This window comes from Catharus ustulatus, chromosome 1, assembly GCF_009819885.2.
Source record: "Catharus ustulatus isolate bCatUst1 chromosome 1, bCatUst1.pri.v2, whole genome shotgun sequence".
Classification (NCBI taxonomy): domain Eukaryota; kingdom Metazoa; phylum Chordata; class Aves; order Passeriformes; family Turdidae; genus Catharus; species Catharus ustulatus.
Window position 1 is genome coordinate 46,237,168 of NC_046221.1, and position 20,691 is coordinate 46,257,858.

General features: G+C 42.5%; 1 protein-coding gene across 6 annotated transcripts in view; it reads left to right on the forward strand.

The window, feature by feature from the left end:
• LOC116996886 (myosin VIIA and Rab interacting protein) overlaps positions 1 to 20,691 on the forward strand; it is a 242,886-nt gene that overhangs the window by 171,233 nt on the left and 50,962 nt on the right. For all 6 annotated transcript variants that reach the window (XM_033060928.2, XM_033060921.1, XM_033060939.1 and 3 more), the window contains exons 4-8: positions 9,767 to 9,903; positions 12,295 to 12,378; positions 12,979 to 13,076; positions 14,687 to 14,767; positions 16,323 to 16,481. In XM_033060928.2, coding sequence (XP_032916819.1) covers positions 9,767 to 9,903; positions 12,295 to 12,378; positions 12,979 to 13,076; positions 14,687 to 14,767; positions 16,323 to 16,481 — 559 coding nt within the window. The remainder of the gene's footprint in view (positions 1 to 9,766; positions 9,904 to 12,294; positions 12,379 to 12,978; positions 13,077 to 14,686; positions 14,768 to 16,322; positions 16,482 to 20,691) is intronic.

Consider the following 20,691-nt stretch of genomic DNA (forward strand, 5'->3'; position numbering starts at 1 on the left):
AGTAGAAACAAATATGACAGGGACAGCCAATATATGTGTGTTCAGTGTAGCTGTAATAACGTGTTTTGATTCATGTTTCTTTGCTTTTGCTTTAGCATGTTGTGTGCCTGGGAGTGTCATAAACTTACTAATGATGTAGTATTGATTAATTATTATGATTTTCCTAGAAAAGTATGTGGTACCAGATGACCAGGATATAAAATACCTTTCCTTTGAAAAATACTGCGATATTGCAAATGTATTTTATTGAAAATTAAGATGGACAAAAAAAAAGAAACATAACACAGCTTTTACATTAAATTAAATTTCTGGGTGAAATTACTTAAGGGGGAAGATTTTTTTCAGAGGTAATATTGTTTATTTTCATAAATAAAATGAAATAAATTCCATGGATCATATACATATGTCAGGAAGGTATCCTGAAAAAAGCACTTTGAAGCAAATATTTGGAATGTTGCATTTGTGCAGTATCTGAGTGCTCCAGCTTTTACAGAGGGATTTGGACTTGTTTCCATTCAGTTTCAAATATCCAGTGGTTACTTAATTTTCATCTGAGTTGACAGGTAGTATTAATGGGCTGTGTAAAGATCCTTGTTTTAATGAAACGCTTAAGAGGGAAATAATTGGCAGTGTGGTGAGGAAGAAATTTCCAGGCATTCAATGAAACGTGTAGAAGGGCTGAGAAAAGAAGGGAGCAAGTTCTGTCTTTCCATTTACACCTGTGGTGATGAGGACTGCAAACTGGTTTTGGCCACTGAATGGTCTACAGTGGCTGCAGTAACATCTGGGGATTATAACACACCAACTCAGAAGTGAAAGGAAGAGTCAAATGAGGAGAACTGGGCTTTTTGTGCAGGTGGAGTTGGTAGTGTTACAGATATGACCATAAGTCTTCTTCTGAAAAACAGACTTCATGGTTCTCTTATGTGACAGAGTTATTCGCTGATCAGTAACAAGGTGTAACAGCTAAATACCAAAGAGACACACTTTAAACCTCATTTATGAAAGTGTCATCCATGTAATTATCAGTTTAAAGAAAAGGTGGATTGAAAATAGCCTTCGCTTAGTTTGACCAGCTCTTTCTTTCTAAAGAGTTGGCAGTTCCCATGGTGCAAGTCTCAGCAAGACTTTGAGGGATATGTGTACACTCACAGCATTGTGTAGCCCCGATCCAGGATCAGTGTTGCATATCTGGTGCTCTCAGTGTGGGATGTCATCCGCTGGGGCTGTGCTGTGCAGAGTCACATCCCCACAGTTATATTGGGCTTTCATGAAAGAGTGCAAGTATGGCTGCTGGTATGGCCTTAGGTTATGTGTTCTGGGTCTGTGTTTAAAGAACTATAGAGACTGCTTGGGTACTTTCATACTCATCCCAGGGAAAGAAACAGTAGGAATTATTAGATGACTGGAAAACATGATCTGGGCTGAAACTGGATTTGTTAACCTTAAAAAAAAAAAAAAAAAAATAAAAAGAGTAAACATTGTAATCTGTCTTGTTTAAATAGGAACAAAGAAGGTTCAGCTTAAATGTTAAGAAAACCTTTCAACATTAGGATAGGAAAACATTGGTGGATGGCTGGGGAGCTCTGCAGCATCAGCAGTCATTAAGAACAGGCTGCCTGTATATCTGCTGGGAGTGATAGAGGTATAGCTCATAATGTTTGAGGGCAAGGGGAACACCAATGTGATCCCATTTCTTTTATGGCCTAGGGCGCTGCCAGAGCAGCTTGAAAGCAGCAGTAACTTGTACTGCAAGCTCTCTGCAAGCTCCCCTGCAATGCAGCCTTTTGAACTTTACAGTTCATAAGTCAACTCTGAATAAATAAATATCAGTTAACTGAGGCTCACTTTACATGGCAAAAATGGGGAAAGAACATTCACTAATGGCTGTACGACATGACAAACATCCTTATAAGCATGTTGTTATGGCAAAATTTTATAAGCTCGTGCTGCGATAATGTCAGGAGCTGTATTGGATGTGGCCTCTTACATCCTTTACTGCTGGTAGATGCCTGAAGAGAGGGTCCTGCCCCTTCTTAGGGGCTTTAACTGCTTTAACTGCTGTTAACTCTCCACAATCATGTTGTCACCCCTGGAGTTTATAGTCAGCTAAATTACAGTGAAGTGCTGGATTTGAAAACGTTCTTCTTTTTAAAAATTGACTTTAATAACTGCTGCAAGACCTATATTTCACTTGGGTTACCCTAAAACAAAACACACTTTCTGTGAGCAGCAGTCATGTTAATATGTCACGCACACATTTATTTGTGAGCCAGGGAATCCTGACCTAAAGCCGGACAGGGAAAATAGCTCAGTTAAATGCTGACAGGTTCTACTCTTGTGTCTGTTTTCCTATGAGAGGAAAGACTAGCACAAAGATTACAAATATCAATCTTTCTCTTTTTTTTCTTTTATGTAATAAAAATGGACTAAGTCTGTGATTTTCTTAAAAGAGGGGCACTGAATATTCTCCATTCTAGTTTTCAAAAAGGCTGTTAGAGGCACATGCTTACTCCTGATTTTTGCATACTGATTATTGTCCAATAATTGAATGATGTGTTTAAGGATCAACAATCTCATGGTTTATTTTAACATAAATTAGATTAGATTAGTTCAGATCAGTCTACCATTGGGTATATGAGTCAAAAATCTATGGTACAGAGAAATGTATGTCAATGGAGAAAGGGTTTTTAATGGATTTTGCATACCACATATTTAAGATACTTCTCCCTTTTTAGTGAGTTTTGAAGTGTTACCCAGTAGAGAGAAATGTGATTCTACACGAACTTTAACGCATTTTGAAACCAGCACATCACTTGCTGGTTTTCCTCAGCTATTCTATGATGCCTGCATTTCCACTAAAGCTTTTTTCCCAATTTTGCATGCTGGTGTTACTAAGCTTTGGTGCAGCATCTCATGTTCGGGTGTGTATGGGGGATGCAGAGAATTAAAATTTAGATGTTAACGTGATAAAGGTGAAACATCCCCATATGGCAAGTAGCTGCAGACTCTGATTGTCAGAGAGCTTTGAGTGGCCCAGAAGTATGCCTAGGTTCAGGTGAGGTATAGCCAAATTTATGGAATATAAGTCCATCCATAATGTGTCTTTTGAGGCTTTGTTTGTTGTAATTTCAAGCACAGAATCCTGAACTGACCATTGCTGAGTGTGCTGAAGGCAGAGTCTCTGCTTTCATGGTGCTTTCCTGTTATCTCTTCCATGTAATTTCCAATGGCCAGACGCAGAGAACAAGGCTAGGTGAGCCTTTTATTTGAGCTAGTATGACTCATTTTTATGAACCAGCAATCACTTACTGTGGCCTACTTCGTAACACAGCAAGTGATGCCTGCACTTTGGCACATGCTGCTATGAGCAGTCTTTGTCACATCACTTTGGAAAGGCACTGAGACTTGGTTCAAAGGGCCAGGGTGGTAGAGGTTTTAGTACTTCCCTCAGTCACCAGTATTAGGTGAACTTGTTACAAGTTGTTGTCTTTCTTGCATTCATGAAGTATATGTAGGTTTTCTGTGTAAAACCTACTGTTTCCCTCATCCAATTTCTTGACTACTGATTTCAAAGTTAAAGGAGACAGTAACCAAATTTGAGGGTTGCACATTCTGCTGTCTTCTGTAAACAAACAAATCTTTGTTTCCTCTCTGCTCACCTTAATTTGTTATTTCTTCCATGTTGAAGTTTAAAAACCCAAATGGGAGTAGCAAACTTCCCAGTTAATGGTTAGGAGAATGTGGGCTTTTAGGAAATGCTGTATGTGGTACTGTCCTGTTGGATGAACTCTCTGAATAATTAACCTACTGTAGCCTGCAGTGCAGTTACTGGGCCAAGTTCATGTCTGCTGCACAGGAAAGTCATGTTTCACTGTGAGGGACATGGACAGTTGTTTCGTTCCACTTGTGAGGAAGACAGATGATGTTTTCAGTGGGGTAGACAGTCTTCATTCTGGCATAGATGCTTTGACTCAATGGAGTCTCCCCTCTGATGTTGCTTGGATTTTGCTGACTGCAGAGCAGTGAATTCATCGTGCCCTGCTGTGGCCTTTCCTGTGACACACCTGCATGGCTCAGTGTGCTGTGCTTTGACCTATCACAGTGTAATCTGTGTGCAGCCCTGTGCTGTGGATAATTGGAGGAAGAAATTTTCTGGAACAGCAGTTCTTGAGAGATAGGTGACCTGCTGAATGCCATCAAGAAGAAAATAAATTGGATTTCAACTTAAGGCTTGGGAAGGAAGTGTTACAAAGAGTTAACAATGGTCTGCTGGGACAAATAATTAAGAACTGTTTTTCCTGTTTTCCTGTGTGAGTAACTGCCTTTCATAAGCAGGGGATAGATGCAAAACAATCAGGGAAGTGCCCTCTTGAAATAACATGAGCTTGGCCAAAGTTCCTGTTCAGGGCTTCAGGATGCTGAACTTTCTCAATATACGTGTATATGGTTTTTAAAGTCATACTTTTAGAGAACTGAGCATTGGTAGGATATTCATATGTGTAGTGGTTTTGTGTTATAATGATTCATTCTGAGGGGAATGAAGGTGAATCTGGAAGTAGGTTTGATTTCACTGAAACTGAAAGGAACTGAAAACCTTTCATTCAACAATTTATGATGAGCAGTACATTACAAGTTCTAAAACATCAGCCCAAAGGAAAAAGCAAATATTGCTATTGGCAGAGAAACAATAGTTCAGGATGTTGACTTTGAAGCACTTTTACTCCAAAACTAGTAAACAAGAAGTGACAGGTTAAATCTTAATTGTTTCTTTGGGCATCAGGTTGACGCCACTTTGGGAAAATGGAAACAAAGGGAAATGGAAACAAGGGCCTTGAGCTTCATATTGTGTGTGAGTCAGAATGGGGAGAGAGCCTGTGGGAGGTGGGGGGCCTGTCATGGCTTGGTCTGTATTAGCTGGAGTTTCCCAACCACTGATGCATGACATGGCACTAATGCAGCCAGAGGGAGATGGATGTGCAGCTCCCCAGGAGGGGCCAAGGCTTCAAGGATGTCAGTCCCACAGCAGCAGTCACCCGTCTGTGGGGGAGCATCAGGGTTAAAGGCAGGAGGGTTTAACTGCAGCATGGCTCTGTCTCCAGCCCAGCACCTGGCTAAGCAGGTCTGCTCTGGGGGAATCATATCCACCAGTGTCCCAGCTCTGACAGAGCTCAATAAAGCTCAACAGTTTTCTGCTGGCTCCCATCCCCTCTATCATTTCGCTCCTGGCTGAGCCTCCAGGCAGTTCAGTGAGCCCAGGGAATGCTTTCAAAGATTGAAAACTAAACAGTAATGTTGGTTTTCCACGGACAATTTGCATTTCTAATACTTCTTAAGTTTGATGTGGTTGTGTTGTGCTTCGGAGCGTCCCCACAGAGCAGCAGTTCTGATCTGTGAACTCCTGTATTTCATAGATGCTTTTGATTAGCCTTCTAAATTCTCTTAATTTTAAAAAATTGTCACATCCACAAAAGTAAAAAGGTCCAAGAATTGTAAAGCAACTCCATTGCTAAGTGAAACTAATCACTTGCTGAATGCAGATCTCGAGTGACCTGAGGCTAGATGTTGTAGTAGGTCATGGCCACATCAGGAGAAGCACAGGATGGCATTTTAGGGACTACAGTAGTTTACTGGCCCAAGTATCGGCACAAAACTATGGAAGATTTCTTAACACAGGTATGGAAAACTAAAAAATGAGGCTTCATTATCCAGTGAAAGTCAGTAGCAAGGAAAATCCAAGTGATTATGTGTCCACCCTGACAAATGATGTAAGCATTTGTAAGATTTCAGAAAGCTCCTCCTGACTTAGAGAAACTAGTAAGTGACTAGTTTGTCTTGTGGGGGGAAACTTCTCACAAAGTTCATGGAAAAATGGAAAAATGTTGTTATAAAGCACTTCTCCATAGTCGAGCTTGTATTAACGGATCGAGATTAAGGTCATACATATTAAATTGGTACTACCTTTTAGCAAAAAGTTCTTGCAGAAGCTTCATATTGCCTTTAGACTAAGTAAAATCTTTCAACTTTTGAGAAGAAATAAGAATTAAAGTGATAAATCAGTCATTAAAGAATCTTCTATGTTTTAAGTACTTTGTCAGTGATGTCTTTCATGTGATTGACCTCTGGTCATCACTAATAATGAGGGAGGTGGTTTGTGTCCCCACTACCCAACACAGCTGGTGTACTTTTTTTTCCTGAAGGAAATGCTAGAACCTTACTATTTGGGTGCGCTTCAGGTGAGAAGTGTACTGAAAACAAATTGTAAAGATTTTAGTGGGCTTATCTCTTCTCATGGTGCTGCAAGACAAACACATTGTGGCACTAAAATAAGGATAGGGGCTTTTTAATACTTGTTCAAGTTTTAATGCGAAATCAAAAGCATCGTCCCGGCTTTCACACTTTCTAGTAAGACAGAATTTTAAAATCACAGTATTGTGCTCTGCCAAAATCGTATCAAAATGCAACTCAAATCCGTGGCAATATTATATAACATAAATAATGTCCTTAGTGTTTAAAGCTATTTGTCAATAAAGACATAAGTCTTTGCTGCATAGAAAGGGCAAGAAATTACTTCAACTAGTCCCTTTTCTTTAAAATGCAGACAATATCCTTTAAATATGAACTTCTATTTCACACAGAGAACTTGCACACTTTCAGTTAAAGCTAATAAGGAAAGTGTTTCATTTCAACAATTTAATGCTAGCACTGTCATAGTCTTTCATTATCCTGGATTCATGGACCGCTTTTGCAGAGAACAGCTTTAAAATATAGGTCAGCATTAAAGGATTTTGAAATTAGGTGAAAATGCTCTTATTTCTCTTCTGAGTAGGTCCTTTATTTTAGTATCTATAAGAGAAGTTCTCTGTTCTCCAAATCCTTTCTCCATAGGAGGAATCAGCAGGGACATTGTGACTTATTTGAAAGTTAAGAGGCTGAAAAGCTTTAGAGGAGGCATTGTAATCTGTTATAAAACATGTTCAGGACCTAGGCATAGATTTGGAGTGTTGGTAGCTATCCAACTTCATATGAGGTGATTAGATTACTCAAAAAGTGTTAATCCTGCAACACAAGGAAACCTAAAAAAATAGAAATAAAAAAAATCCTTGTGTTTACACCAGATTAACTACTACAAAGAGGCAAGCATCTCTTTTCACGGTTGCTTTGAGATCTATAAACTCTATCCTTTTGACTCTTCCAAAGTTCACATATGGAAAAGGTTATCATTACAAATATATCATCTGTTTTAGTTGCAAAGCATTCTCACCTCATCAAGAAACCAGTGCTGTTAGCTTTCTGCTTTTATGTAGAAAGTATTGCTCAAACCCAGAAAAACATGGTGATGCAGGGAAAAAGATGAGGAAGCAAGCTTACAATGAATCACATCTTTTGTTTTCCCAATGCCAGGTCAGCATTCATAACTGACTATCTTAACTCACACAGAACATTCAAAGATAGGTGACTCTCTTTTTTTTTTTTTTTTTCTTTTCGCTCTGTCTGAATATTAAGAACTGTGTGTACTTGGCTTCCAAGATAACAAGTGTAGCATTTTGAGCTAGTGCAGCTGAGGTTACTTGGTAAACGTACTGAGGGAGTGAGTAAGGATCTTCAAAGCCCTAAAACAATATATTTGAGGACTTTCAGTGCTGTGAGTCCCCTAGTGGTGACGGTGCTTCAGTACTTTTTTGTGGACAGCTTGGAGAACACTGTATTTACTGGCCAGAAAAGAAAGCATTCTTTCTGGTCAATACCTCCTGCTAAGCCAGTTCCAACCCAGTCATGCAATTTTATCCTTCATAATGATTGTGACTCTGTGCTATTGACTGAAATCTTACCCTGTCAGATTCTGTAGAAACTTAGTGGACAAAAGTGAAGGAAATTCAGCAAGCAGAAGACACAGTATTCTGGTGCAGTTGACATGAGACCAATTGTTTCCTGCCCACAAAGAAGACAGGTTCTCAAAATGCCAAAGAATTGCAAGTTTGGGAGAGACATTTTCCTTTGTCCAGATTCATCACTGTGCCAGCAGCAAAGCTCTGGTCAGTGGATCAGGTCTTGGACAAGCATAGGAGATCTCTTTGTAGCATTGTTTGTGCTCTGGACACTCATGTGTTTCATGAGAGTCATCTGTGCACCACATGATGTAAGGATGATTTTCCAAAAAAAAAAAGGATTTTTGCCCTTGTTACATGTTAGTGATATTTGAAGAATGGTGAATACTGGAACTAATCAGCCTCCTGGGAACCACAGTTAGGCTTGGGATATTACTGTGCAAATAGATATTAAAGGGAATATTCTTACATTATCTGTAAATGTCTCTCCTGCAACCACTTGCCGAGACAGAATGCAGAAAGAAACAAATTTCTGTTCCATTATGAGCTTTTTCTTCAGTTGTCTTCTGTAGAGCAGCTAATGTAATTTCAAGGGTTCACAGTTTGAATACAACATCCTTCATTGATATTTATGTTTAATTTCCCACTGCTGGTGTTTGCTACTAATCACTTTCTGGTGATGACAGACAAGTGGACTATATAATGATGTTTCGCTTTTCATGAAGTGGATGTTCCTTTTTGTCAGTATACTGAAACTTAAAAAGTCTGGTTTCAGACTGGAAACACGTAGTTGAACCCCCAGGCTCAGCATGTTTGTTTGTTACTGAGTATCTCCTGAAGTTTGGTGCTGAGTCAGGACTACATTTCTAATCTGTCAGTAGGTGACAAAACAAAAATTCTGCATTGTCACTTGCCTTGAAATTTACAATGAAAAGTCTAGAGTCTCTGAAGAAAAATTTAAAGGTGACAGTGAGACTGTAATTTTCTTTGGTTTTTCACACATGGTGCTGGATTTAAAAAATGGAGTTAAATCATCTGAATATGTTGAAGTCTGGAAATACTGAGAGTCCGTCCCTCCTGGTGGTGACATCATTTCTTTAGGGGTTCATCTATTGACACTGGACACTGACATTAGCCTTCTGTTCTCCTAAACCTGCTGTTAAGAATAAATCAGCTTTAATTATAGGTGGAACCCTAGGTTCCCCCCTGTGACATCCTAAGTGGGAAAGATTCAGGTCTGCAGTGAGTTACCCTGCGGTCACCTGAGGTTGTTTTGCCTGGGAATATGGCACATGTTCTCTCCATGCACTGCTGAAGGAATGGGTGAAGGAAGTTGCCACATGCCACACTGGAAAGAACACAGAGCTTACTCTGTATAAATCTCATGGCTTTATAAAGTATCTGAGCTCTAGGGACAAGTCTGTTAAGATGAATTACTGTTGTCAGGGATGCTTCCTGTGGAAAGTGAGAAAGCAAACTGTGGTTCGTTCTGCTTTGAGGTCCTCTGTTAGGCTTTGTCTACTCTCTTGTTTTCCCCAGGTAACAGCAATAATGTATTTTGAAGTAAATAGAGGGGTTTTGTGGCTCATTGATGGGCTTTTTTTTTGCATTATCTGCAAATCTGTGTAAATAAAGGCTGATTTTAAGCCCTGTGCTGTTCCAAGGCTTGTTTGTATTTTTAAGATGTTGTAGGGTAAGCATTATAATGTAAAAGGGGAGACTACCTCATCTGATACTACCAAAACCAAACAAACCCTAGTGTAAAATGAAGAAGATATTTACTTATGGCTTAACCTGTTGAGTTTTTTCTTGCCTTAGTATACCAGACACTTGCAAAGTACAGAAAATAACGAATAGGTTTATGATCTAAAAGATTTTTTCCCACATTAATTTGTTGTAGAATAATTCCAAATATGTAGTTTATTTTTCTACTTTAGGCTCCTAAGGATCCAGTCTCTGGATTGGTACTATAATAATGTCAAAAGCCGCTTTAAGTGTTTTGGAAGTGCCAAGGTCCTGAAGAACTTGTACAAGAAGCATAGACAGGAGAGTGGACTTTGCCCTGATGCAATAGGTAAGAACAGCTGTGTTGATTTCCTTTAAGGTTTACTCTTATCTGCTTTAATACAGAAACTGAGACAATGGAAATTCTGAGATTATTTTAAGAGGGTTTCTTTAACGCAATTTTCTTTGCGAAGGAAGTACCTCAGTGGAGAGAGAAAAGGATAAAGTGTATAGAAAGCTTAAGAAAAGTTTAAGAATTCAAACCATGTTTAATCTTAATTACAGTAATTTCATGATTATAAGCTGCACCATTTTGACTAAAATTTTTCTCCCACCCCGGAAATGCGGCTTACACTCAGGAGCGGCTAATATGTGAAAAATTTTCTGAAATTTCCAACCCCGGAAGTGCAGCCGAGGTGCCGAGCTGAGCACCTGGCAGTAAAACCCGGGATTGCGCGATTGTTGCAAATTGGTTACTCTGTTGCACAGCGGGTGGAGACGGGCTCCGTGCCGGCAGCGCGGGGGGTGGGGGAGGTGGGAGGCTCCCTCCTTCAGGCAGCGCAGCCTGGGGGAGAGGCAGGGGGCTCCATGCTGCCATCCCCGCGGCTCAGGGGGGAGGCGGGGGACTCCCGCCTGCTGCCGCAGGAGCAGGCAGGCTCCATCCCCGCCTGCCACCGTGGGGCAGCGTCGGGCCGGGGCGAGCGAGCCCAGCGGCAGCGGTGGCCAGCCCCGAGCGGCCCCACCGAGCAGCAGCGCCGAGCTGGGCCACCTGGCCCTGTCAGCTGCTCCGAGCAGGCCAAGCCTGCGTGGCCCGAGCCAAGCCAGTAAACCCCGCGATCCCGCGATTCTGTTACTACTTGGCAACTTTGTTGCACACGGGTCCTCGCTGCAAATGACAGAGCGGCTTATAATCAGGTGCGGCTTGTGTATGGACAAAGAACAAAATGTTGCCAACAGCCGGAGATGCAGCTTATAATCAGTGCGGCTTGTAATCATGAAATTACTGTACGTCACTGATAGAGAAAAACTGCCTATAAAGTACATTGTGGTTTGTATTCTAGCTCGTGTCCCCAAATTTATCTCAGTTCTGAGTAGTCAAAGAATGAGAAAATAATTTTGCACTCAACATTTGACATAGACATATTTCTATGGTGTTTGAAGCAAAATTTGTATCAGTATCCAATTCAGTATCCAAGTTGATCAAAACTGACATTTCCTTACTTAGAGTTTTGCATCTTAAGGATCTGAAACTGACCACATTTTATTTTTGTATCAATGTTTGTAAATAGGTAAAAGATACTGATAAAGTATTGGCATCAACCTTTTAAGCAAAGACACAATTGACCCCTAGCTATGCTGTTCTAATGCTACACCCTAAAAGAAGAGTGATTGAAGTCAGAAAAAGAGTTTGCAGAAGTGGAGCTTGGTGTCATACTGGTAGCTTCAGCTAATTACTTAGAACACACTTAGCTGAATATTTGACATTTCACTGGATTTATTGGACCAGATAATTTACTCTTGTAGTTCTTTTAAAATTTGGACAGACTGTAATTTTTCTATAGCCCTTACTTTGTCTTTTTCTGAAAATATATGGGATGGTAAGTAGACTGTCTAGTCCTCAGTGGAAATTTTTGGTGTTTCTTATGAAAATTGACATAAAAGCTTCTAGAGAGAAGCGACCTATTTACTAAATTGTGATTTATTAGTCTTTTTCCTTTTTGGGTATCAAATTCATATTTAATGAGAAGATTCCTTAACAACTGAAAACAAATATGTATGAGGACAAGCAAATCTTGTTTCAGTTACGGCAGAAGTGGGACAATGGAAGCAAAAACTGTGGCCAGGAATGTTTCCGAACTTTTATATGATGTGTTGCCTTTTTTTAACTGTAATCTCAGTGAATGGGTGCTTGAATGGGAGTGTGAACAATGCAGTGATGAGTTGCAGTAGCATGTGCACTCTGGGCATGAGACCTTTCTAAGGAAGGCCTCTGAGTCTAAATGTCATTGCTAACTGTCTTCTGCTATCCCTGTGACTGTTAGGTAAAACTTTTGTTCCCTTTGAAGATAAATACTAGTGTGTCTGGGTTTTGCTTTATTTATTACCCTTTAAAATGTAGAATCTATTTCTACCCCAAATGTCATAGTAAAGTCAAATTCCCTCTACTTAACTTCTGCCATGTAAGTTTTATGCCTAGCAGCTTCTCCTTCTCTTTTTTACTGTAGTAATAGTTTTTTCCATTCAAAATTAATGAGAAGTCTTTGATATAAAAGCAGTCATGTTTTGTAGAAAAGCTGCTTCAGTCATGATTTATCCAACAGCAACAGCTAGGAAGAATTTTCCAGTTATCCCTCACTTTGTGCAGTGCTATCATATCTTGAGTGAATATTCTAATTTAATAATGCCTCTGTTGTTAATGGGTACTTCTTATAGTAACACATGATTCTGTCTTCCTTTATAGCAGAAGGAAGTTTGTATGAAGGAAGCTTTGAGAATGAAGGAAGCATTTGTGGCAGTGACTCTACCTTCTATCAACAGACAGAAGGTATGATGCTAAAGTCTCATTTGATTAAAATGCAGTCCTTACACTTTGAATTACTGGACAAGTAGCTTAAAGTGCTGGTAAGTCTCGTCCACAAATCCAACAATATTTTGGCTGAACCATTCATCAAGACACTAAAAGTCTTTTGGGTATCATGCTGGGACATCTTGCTTCAGCATGGCACCTACTACATGCCTATTCTAGTGTGATTTTCAGTTTTTGTAACTTCTTTCCCTATGGTCATATATTTTTTTCCTTCTCTTTCTTAAATTTTGTTGTTCCTGCTTATAGGAACTTCACAAATTTTCTTTCAATTATTTCCTCCAAACTATTTTGTTTCTGTCTAAAATAAGCAACATAGAAAATACCATGTTTTATTGTAGCTAAGATTTACATTTAAGCAGAAACTTAGAGATTGCAACAGATTTCTCTGCCTTAAGATTTTTATTTTACTGCACATATTTATGGATTGAGGAAATAACTTTTTCATGAACAATTTAAGATTTGGATATGTGTCCAGAATATGAGTCGGAATTTTGGAACTTATTATGCAAAATGTGTGTATATAAAGAACATGGTGGTTTTATCTTATTCTTCATCTAGGACACAGCATGATGGATACCCTTGCTGTGGCCTTACGTGTTGCAGAGGAAGCAGTGGAAGAAGCTATTTCTAAGGCAGAGACCTACAGTGACAGCCTGGTAACACTTTAAAAAAAAATTAAATAGGACAATCATGTTTCTTTTAATTTGGGTAGTGCTAGAAATCAAGTACAGTAGTTTCACGAATACAAGCCGCACGGATTATAAGCCGCACCCCCGGTGCCTCGACAATGTTGCTGTCTTTGTCAATAGATAAGCCGCACCCCGAATATTAGCCGCACTTTCGTTCGTTGCGAGAATCCGTGCGCAGCTTTCACAAATTGGCCAATTAGTAACAGGATCGCGGCATAGCGAGCTTTACTGGCTCGGGGCAGGGCCAGGCAGGCTCGGCCCGCTCATGGTTGCCGACGGGGCTGGGTGGCCCAGCTCAGCGCCACGGCTCGGCGGGGCTGGCCGGGTGGTGCTGCCGCCGCCGCCAGGCTCGCTGGCCCCCCTCTCCCGTCAGCACCGCCCCGCTGCCGCGTTCGCTCGCCCGGCTGGCAGGGCTGCCGCCGCCGCCGCCGGGCTCGCCAGCCGCCCCGCGCCGCGTTCGCTCGCCCCGCACCGCGTTCGCCCCGCGCCGCGCCGCGTTCGCCCCGCACCGCGCCTCGCTCGCCCCGCGCCGCGTTCGCCCCGCGCCGCGCCTCGCTCGCCCCGCGCCGCACCTCGCTCGCCCCGCGCCGCGTTCGCTCGCCCCGCACCGCGTTCGCTCACGCCGCACCTCGCTCGCCCCACACCGTGCCTCGCTCGCCCCGCGCCGCGTTCGCTCGCCCCGCGCCGCGCCTCGCTCGCCCCGCGCCGCGCCTCGCTCGCCCCGCGCCGCGTTCGCTCGCGCCGCGCCTCGCTCGCCCCGCGCCGCGCCTCGCTCACCCCACGCCGCGTTTGCTCGCCCCGCGCCGCGTTCGCTCGCCCGGCCGGCAGGGCTGCCGCCGCCGCCAGGCTCACCGGCCGCCCCCTCCCGTCTGCACCGCCGCCACGTTTCCTCGCCCTGACCGGCACTGCAGGCCCCCGTACCGCCGGGCTCCCCCACGCTGCTGGCCCCGATTCTGCTGGGCTTCCCCCGCTGCCAGGCAGCCCCACCCGCCGGCCTTCCTGCTTCTGCCATGCTCCCCTGCACTGCTAGCCCCAGTTCTCCCGGGCTCCCCCGCCCTGCTGGCCCGGGCTCTGCCGCCCCCCTGCCCCGCCCTGCTGGCTCAGGCTCAGCTGCCCGCCCCCCACACTGCAGGCCCTGCCTCTGCCAGGCTTTCCCACCTCAGCCGGGGCCGGCCGGGCTCCAGCTTGGCTTGGGGCTGCCGCGGGCTCTCACTTCCGTGTTGGCAGCTTTTAGAATTTTGTTAATGTATTAGCCGCCCCGGAATATTGGCCGCACTTGCGGGTTTCCACCAAAATTTTGGTCAAATTGGTGCGGCTTGTATTCGTGAAATTACTGTAGATATAAACAAAAACATGATGAAGTAGTGACTATCTCAAGATATACTGAAAGAGTTGGGCATGGGTTTTATGAACTGGTATCCAAGATGCACATTGCATTTCAGAAGGTGACATGTACTTTAAGTGCCTGTAATTTCTTCCCACAATGCCAGTAGGGCATCTTACCTATTTCCCAATTTGTACATTTTCTATGGGAAGGCTGTTTTTATGTGATTTTAGCAAATACCATTTTCATGTAGGACAAGCAGAATGAAGCCTGCTACTTGCAGGAGCACAAGGAGGACCTCATAGAAGAACTGGCCACAACCATTGTGCAGAAGGTATGGCATGCTTTTCCCCCCTATGTTTAATAACCAAAAGACAGTGTTTTAGAGCTCAAACTGTGTTAACAGCAAAAAGGATTACACCAGTGTAGAAAGTAAAGTAAATTAAGTATGACAGTGTAGGTTTCGTCAGCTATGTCTGACAGAGATCATTTTATAAGATCAATCCAGTGCCTAACCTGATGTCCTACATGTTCAGAGCTGAGAGGTACCACTCCCTGATATTTGTGATGTCCTTTCTTGGAAGGGAAGATCCTTGCTTGATGGAATTTTACATCTCTATTTTACTTCCCCACAGGCACAAAGTTTTCTAATGTCAAGAGGTATAGCTCTTAACCATAAACATCACGTTCCAAAAGACAAAGTTTCCCTGTATAAAGAAGTATGACTTCTGACCATAGCCTCTACTGAACCCTGCATCTGCAACATATTCTATGAAAACAACATCAGTCATTAACACAGAATTCTCTTAATGGTGCTGTGAGAGAGACACTCAAAAATCACAGAACCCTTGGCATGTCTGCATTCTATGGCTTTTTAAGTAAAATTCGTTCTTCTCCCTGCAAAGCTCATGGTTGACAGAATGAAAGTGGAGGGCTAGTGGGAAAAAATAGTCCTTGATTTTGTCTGGATAATTTGGAGTAAGGCAAGGTGAGTGTGAACAGGTCTGTTAAGGTCCTGTGGTTGGTAAAGTAACCATCCTGCTAAGTTAGTCTCCTTCTATGTGAAATAAGCTAGGTGCCACATCTTTGTATAGGCTGTGGCATTTAACAGTGTGTAGTCACACACCAGAAGAAGAACATGTTGTTTATAAGGCTATCAAGAAAAGCCAGGAGAGCAACAGCTCACTGGAAAATAATCAGCCTTCTTTTTTAATGGTGATGTTAGACTAACAAGTAAGTCTGTTTGTCAGATCTTTCATAATCTAGAGCCTCTCTCAGCCAAGCTTGAATTGCTACTGTTTTTGTCAAGAGCTGCCTAACAAGATCCTTTGTGCCATAGAATAATGTTCTGTAGATATTTTATATTTGAGTTGTGGAAATGAAGTGTAGCAGGATATAATCTGTCAGTGTAGGGAGACATGAGCTCTCTCTCTTAAGATGGTGCAGATTTTCAAAACTAAAAACAGTGTCTAGAGACCTTAGACGTCATTGTTCTCACTAGAGTGTGTCTGCATGACATGGCAGCCTTTGAAATTCCCCTCCTATCTAGTATTTTATGTTTCTTGGCAAAAAGTCTTGTCTGAGAAAATACTTGACACTTAGATGCTGCTAAAGTATTACTGTAGCAACAGGTTTCTATGTTTATGCGATTCAACTCTGGTATTCCTGCAGGCACAGTTCTATATTGCATGGATGCTTGCAAGCGGTAGGACTTCAGATGAGAAGTAATTGCACGAGCTGGAGCTGGAGCAAAGGGAGAGTCAAATGATTTTCCTGGGGAGCTTGCCTTGAGACAGGGTTTATCTAGATCTTCTCCATAAGGCTCAGACAGTACTTCCCGAGCAGCATTTTCCTGTCCCCTCCCACCCTGTTTCTTCCTTACCCTGCAGATTATAAAGAAGCAGAAAAGCAAACCCGAGCAGGCCGAGGCCGAGGCCGACTTGGAATGGCAGCCGCCGTCACGGAGCAGCGGCCTGGCGTCCGGCGCCGTCTCAGACCAGAGCATGCTGACATTCCCAGGCAGCCGCAGGGGCTCCTACACCTTGTGGGTGAGTGGCACAGCACAGATATCCAGGTTTTCTAGTGCACAACACCAGAAGACTGCAGTCATGGATACTTGCTGCCTGGAATGGTACAATAATTAGTAGCAGAGCACAATAATTGCTTCTATGTCTGGACAAGCTGTCACTCAGCTGCATGCTTTCCTAACATCCCATGGGCCATGGAGGTACGTCACAGACATTGTGTTGTTTTGGTGACTGTGTTGGGGAGGACTAAGTTTGTGATATGAACAGTCTTACTGCTTGATTTGAATGCTGACAGGACTCAATGCCTCAGTGTTTATTCCTCAGAGCAGTTCTTCTGCTCACTTAACTTTTTGTGTAGGTCTTTGCTGAGTGTTATATTTTGTTTTGTATAAAATTAGCTTTCTGTAATGTTTTTTTTTCTCCTTAGCCATCTTACAGAAAACAGCCACCACCAGCAATAAAACGCCATTTATGTCTTACACATAAGTGTGTTTCCTCCTTCTACTTATCTCTCACCTTCTTATCTCCTGATATGAAGGTGAAGAAAATCTGACAAGTTGCATTACTAACAGTTTTAAAAGAGCAGCAAGTACAAAGAAGTGAAAATAAGGTGTAGGCTTGGACAAGCACTTCAACAATCAGAAAGGGAAAACAGAGACAGATGATTTAGTTCCAGTGCATTTTGACACTGTGGTTTAAGCTGCTGCTCCTAAGTGTCCTGCTACTGTTCCAGTAACCACTTCTCCCCTGCTAAGCAGAACCACCAGAACTGAACATGGGCTATGTCGTGGTTCCCACTACATGTACAGTGAGAACAAATGTATGCCGGAATATTGACTGTGGGCCAGAGTTGCTGAGGTAAAGACTCATATCCTAGTCTTCTAGTTATTTGCAAAATGAAGAAGTGCTGCCTGTAATATGCCACTGTTAATAAGTGATCAGATCAGAAGTTAGGGTGAGCATGATTAAAGTGCTTTGCTCTGTCACTCCTAGGCAAGTTGTCTGTGGAATATAAAAGCCAGGAGAGAGAGAGTTAATTTTGTGTTTGACTCAAATGAGTTTTCTTTCTGAAGTTTAAGACTCAGAGAAATACGCTGTTCAAATCCTCAGTCATTATACTAGAAGCCTGTTCTGCATTTGGAGAGTTAACCTTGAACTCAATACATTTTGAAATTCTCTTCTGAGGTAACAATTTAGTCCTGATTTTTTTGCCAGAGGGAGGCTTATTGGTTTGAGTGATAGTAGACTTCGTAAAAAACACTGGAGAAGCAGAAATGTTGCACTAAGGTGCAAGCAACTTCAAAACCTCTGTAGCCATCAGTCAATACTAGAGATCCAGATGTGTACAGTATTTTATAAGGACACTCTACCTCTTTACAGGGTCTTTTGCCACATTTTTCACCATTTGTTTCAATTGTCTTCCTACAGTGCTTTAAGGAACACGAATGAATTTGGCCATCTGCTGTGAGTTGTTTCATCTCCCATAAATTTAGTTTTGGCCTTTTTCTTTGCTAGGGTTGTGTTATCGTATTCTCTTCTCCATTGAAGTGTGTATATGTTTATTTTTGCTTTGCTCTGAATAGAGGAGAATTTTATTAGTATGAGCAGACACCCTTGTAAAGGAAGTATAGATCCAGTCATTGCTAGCTAAGATAGTTGCACTTATTTTAGGCTGTTAGCACAATTAAAGTCACAGAACATGGGCCTACTAAAAAGTCTACTGAAAGGCAATTTGTGCCGAGCAAATGTAGAGTACTTACAGCCTGCTTGATTCTCATCAAAAGTGCTGAAACAACTCAAATTCCTTTTCCTGAGCTTGCTTTCCGTTTCACTTTGTTTTCATCCAGCAACAAATGGAAAGCACGGATCTGTCAGTAGATTTGCAGGACTTAAACCATATATCTTTCACTTCTGTATATCGTGTGAGAAAGTTATCTTTTCTGCCAAAAGAATTGCAATTATTTTTTCTTTCCAAAATAAAACCTAGCTTCTACAGAAGCTGGCAGAGAGGCCCTATGCCCATTCCAGGCAATGCTCCTTACTGCCTCCCAGGAACTCTTGAGTCCAAGTCTGTAACAGCAAATATTCTTGGATTCCACTGCAATAAGTGAAGTTTTCTTAGTTCCTAACTGATGACATTATGTTGACAAAAAAACCCCAAACTCTTGATTTGTGTATATACATCCTAACATTGATCTGTGTGTGATGGCTTAGTTTAGGCAGAGATCTGCCTGTAATGGTAAAAACCTTTTAATATTAGTACACATCACAGCTAACAAGGGGTCTGCTGCAATAGAATTATTAGCACAGGTTGTTCCTAGTTAACCAAGGTTTTTGTAGACAGACACAGTGCCAACAACAATCCCAAGGGAAGGAAGAAGAAAAACAGGTTTTCATTTGTTTTAAGAAAGCTATCCAAGGAGACTATTAGAGTTATGTATGTGAACCTGTTTCCCAATAAAGGTTATTTACCTAGAACTTCCATGTTCAAGTTTTTCTTTGGTATCAGGCTAACAAATTAGCAGAGGCAGGATAGATTAAATAAAAGGAAAGAATAAACATGATTAACAGAAAGACAGACATGTAGAGGAAAGGGAGATAAGGATAGCAAATCCTAAGGCAGTCAGAATTTCACAATTTAAAACTGAAAATTTATCTCAGAAGAAATATTTTTTTGTCGTTTGTGCAGAAGATAATATGTGTGCTTTTGCTAGCACAGTGAAACTAATAATATATAACTCAGGACAATTGCATGCTGTAACACTGGCCTTTAGAAACCCATGTTTATTCTTGCATTGCTTTGTATTACCATAGTCACTTCTTACAGAGTCGGGGGTGCTGTAATAATCCCAGATACCTCCTTGTGGTTTCACCTGCCAAACAATTTTTCTTTTTATCACAGCTATTTGTGTGCAGCTCATCCATATCAGCCAGAAACTTCCAGTGGTCTCTGGAAGCCCTGCATTACCTCCCTGCTCATCCAAAACCACATACTTTGAAAAAGTAATTAAATACAGTAATTTCACGACTATAAGGCGCACCCTTTTGACTAAAATTTTCCCCTAAACCCGTAAGTGCGCCTTATAGTCTGGTGCGCCTTATCTGATGTGAAGTTCGGAAATTTGCGAACCCGGAAGTGCGATCTGCAAGCTGAGCCGGGACCCGCAGGAGCTGCGGCCACCGGGCAGGGGAAACTGGGAACCAGCGCAGCTGCCGGGCAGGGAGAAGCGGGGGGGAAGCGGCGTAGCCGCGGGGAAGCACCAAGAAGCGCTGCGGGAAAGCGCCGAGAAGCGGTGAGAAAGCGCCCCAGGAAAGCGCCGAAAAGCAGCGAGAAAGTGCCCTGGAAAACCACTGAGAAGCGGTGAAAAAGTGCCCCGGGAAAGCACCGAAAATAGGTGAAAAAGCACCGTGGGAAAGTGCTGAAAAGCGGCGAAAAAGCACTGCAGAGAAGCTCCGAAAAGCAGCAAAAAAGCGCTGCGAAAAAGCAGCGAAAAAGTGCCGCAGGAAAGCACCGAAAAGCGGCTAAAAATCACAGCAGGAAAGTGCTGAAAAGTGGCGGAAAAGTGCCGAAAAGCAGCGAAAAAGCGCCACGGGAAAGCACCGCGGGAAAGCGCTGAGAAGCGGTGCTGCCGCTGGCAGAGGGGAAGCCGGGATGCGGCGCGGCCGCGCGGATGGAGCCGTGAGCCATGCCAGCCGGGTGCAGGTGGGAGTGCCACGGCCCGCTGCACGGGGAGGGCGCCTGGGGCTGCGTTTAAAGGCTACATCGTCTTTGAAAAATATTTGCAAATCGAGCACCTGCCAGTAATTCGCTACTTTGTTGCGCACCGTGCGGCTCCTTGCTGCAAAAAAATAGTACGCCTTATAGTCCGGTGTGACTTATATGATCAACAAAGTTGTGAAAATTGCTGACTCCCAGGCGGTGCGCCTTATGGTCGTGAAATTACTGTAAGTTAAAGTTCCTCCCCTCCCCCCTCCAAACTATAGTACTGATTGTTTAACTGCAGTACCACAGTGTGCTAGTAGCTGTAGACAATGTCTTCTCCTTTTTTTTCTTCTTCTTAGATTTCTTTAAGATCCTTCACCCAGGCTAAATATAGTGAAACAGAGCTGAATATTTTATTTCCTCATCTCATAAAAGGAGACGGATGGCACCATCTGTTTCTCATTACCAATAAACAAAGACTGTGCAATGTTGGGATAGGAGGAGTGCAGAGCAATGAGTGGGTGATTC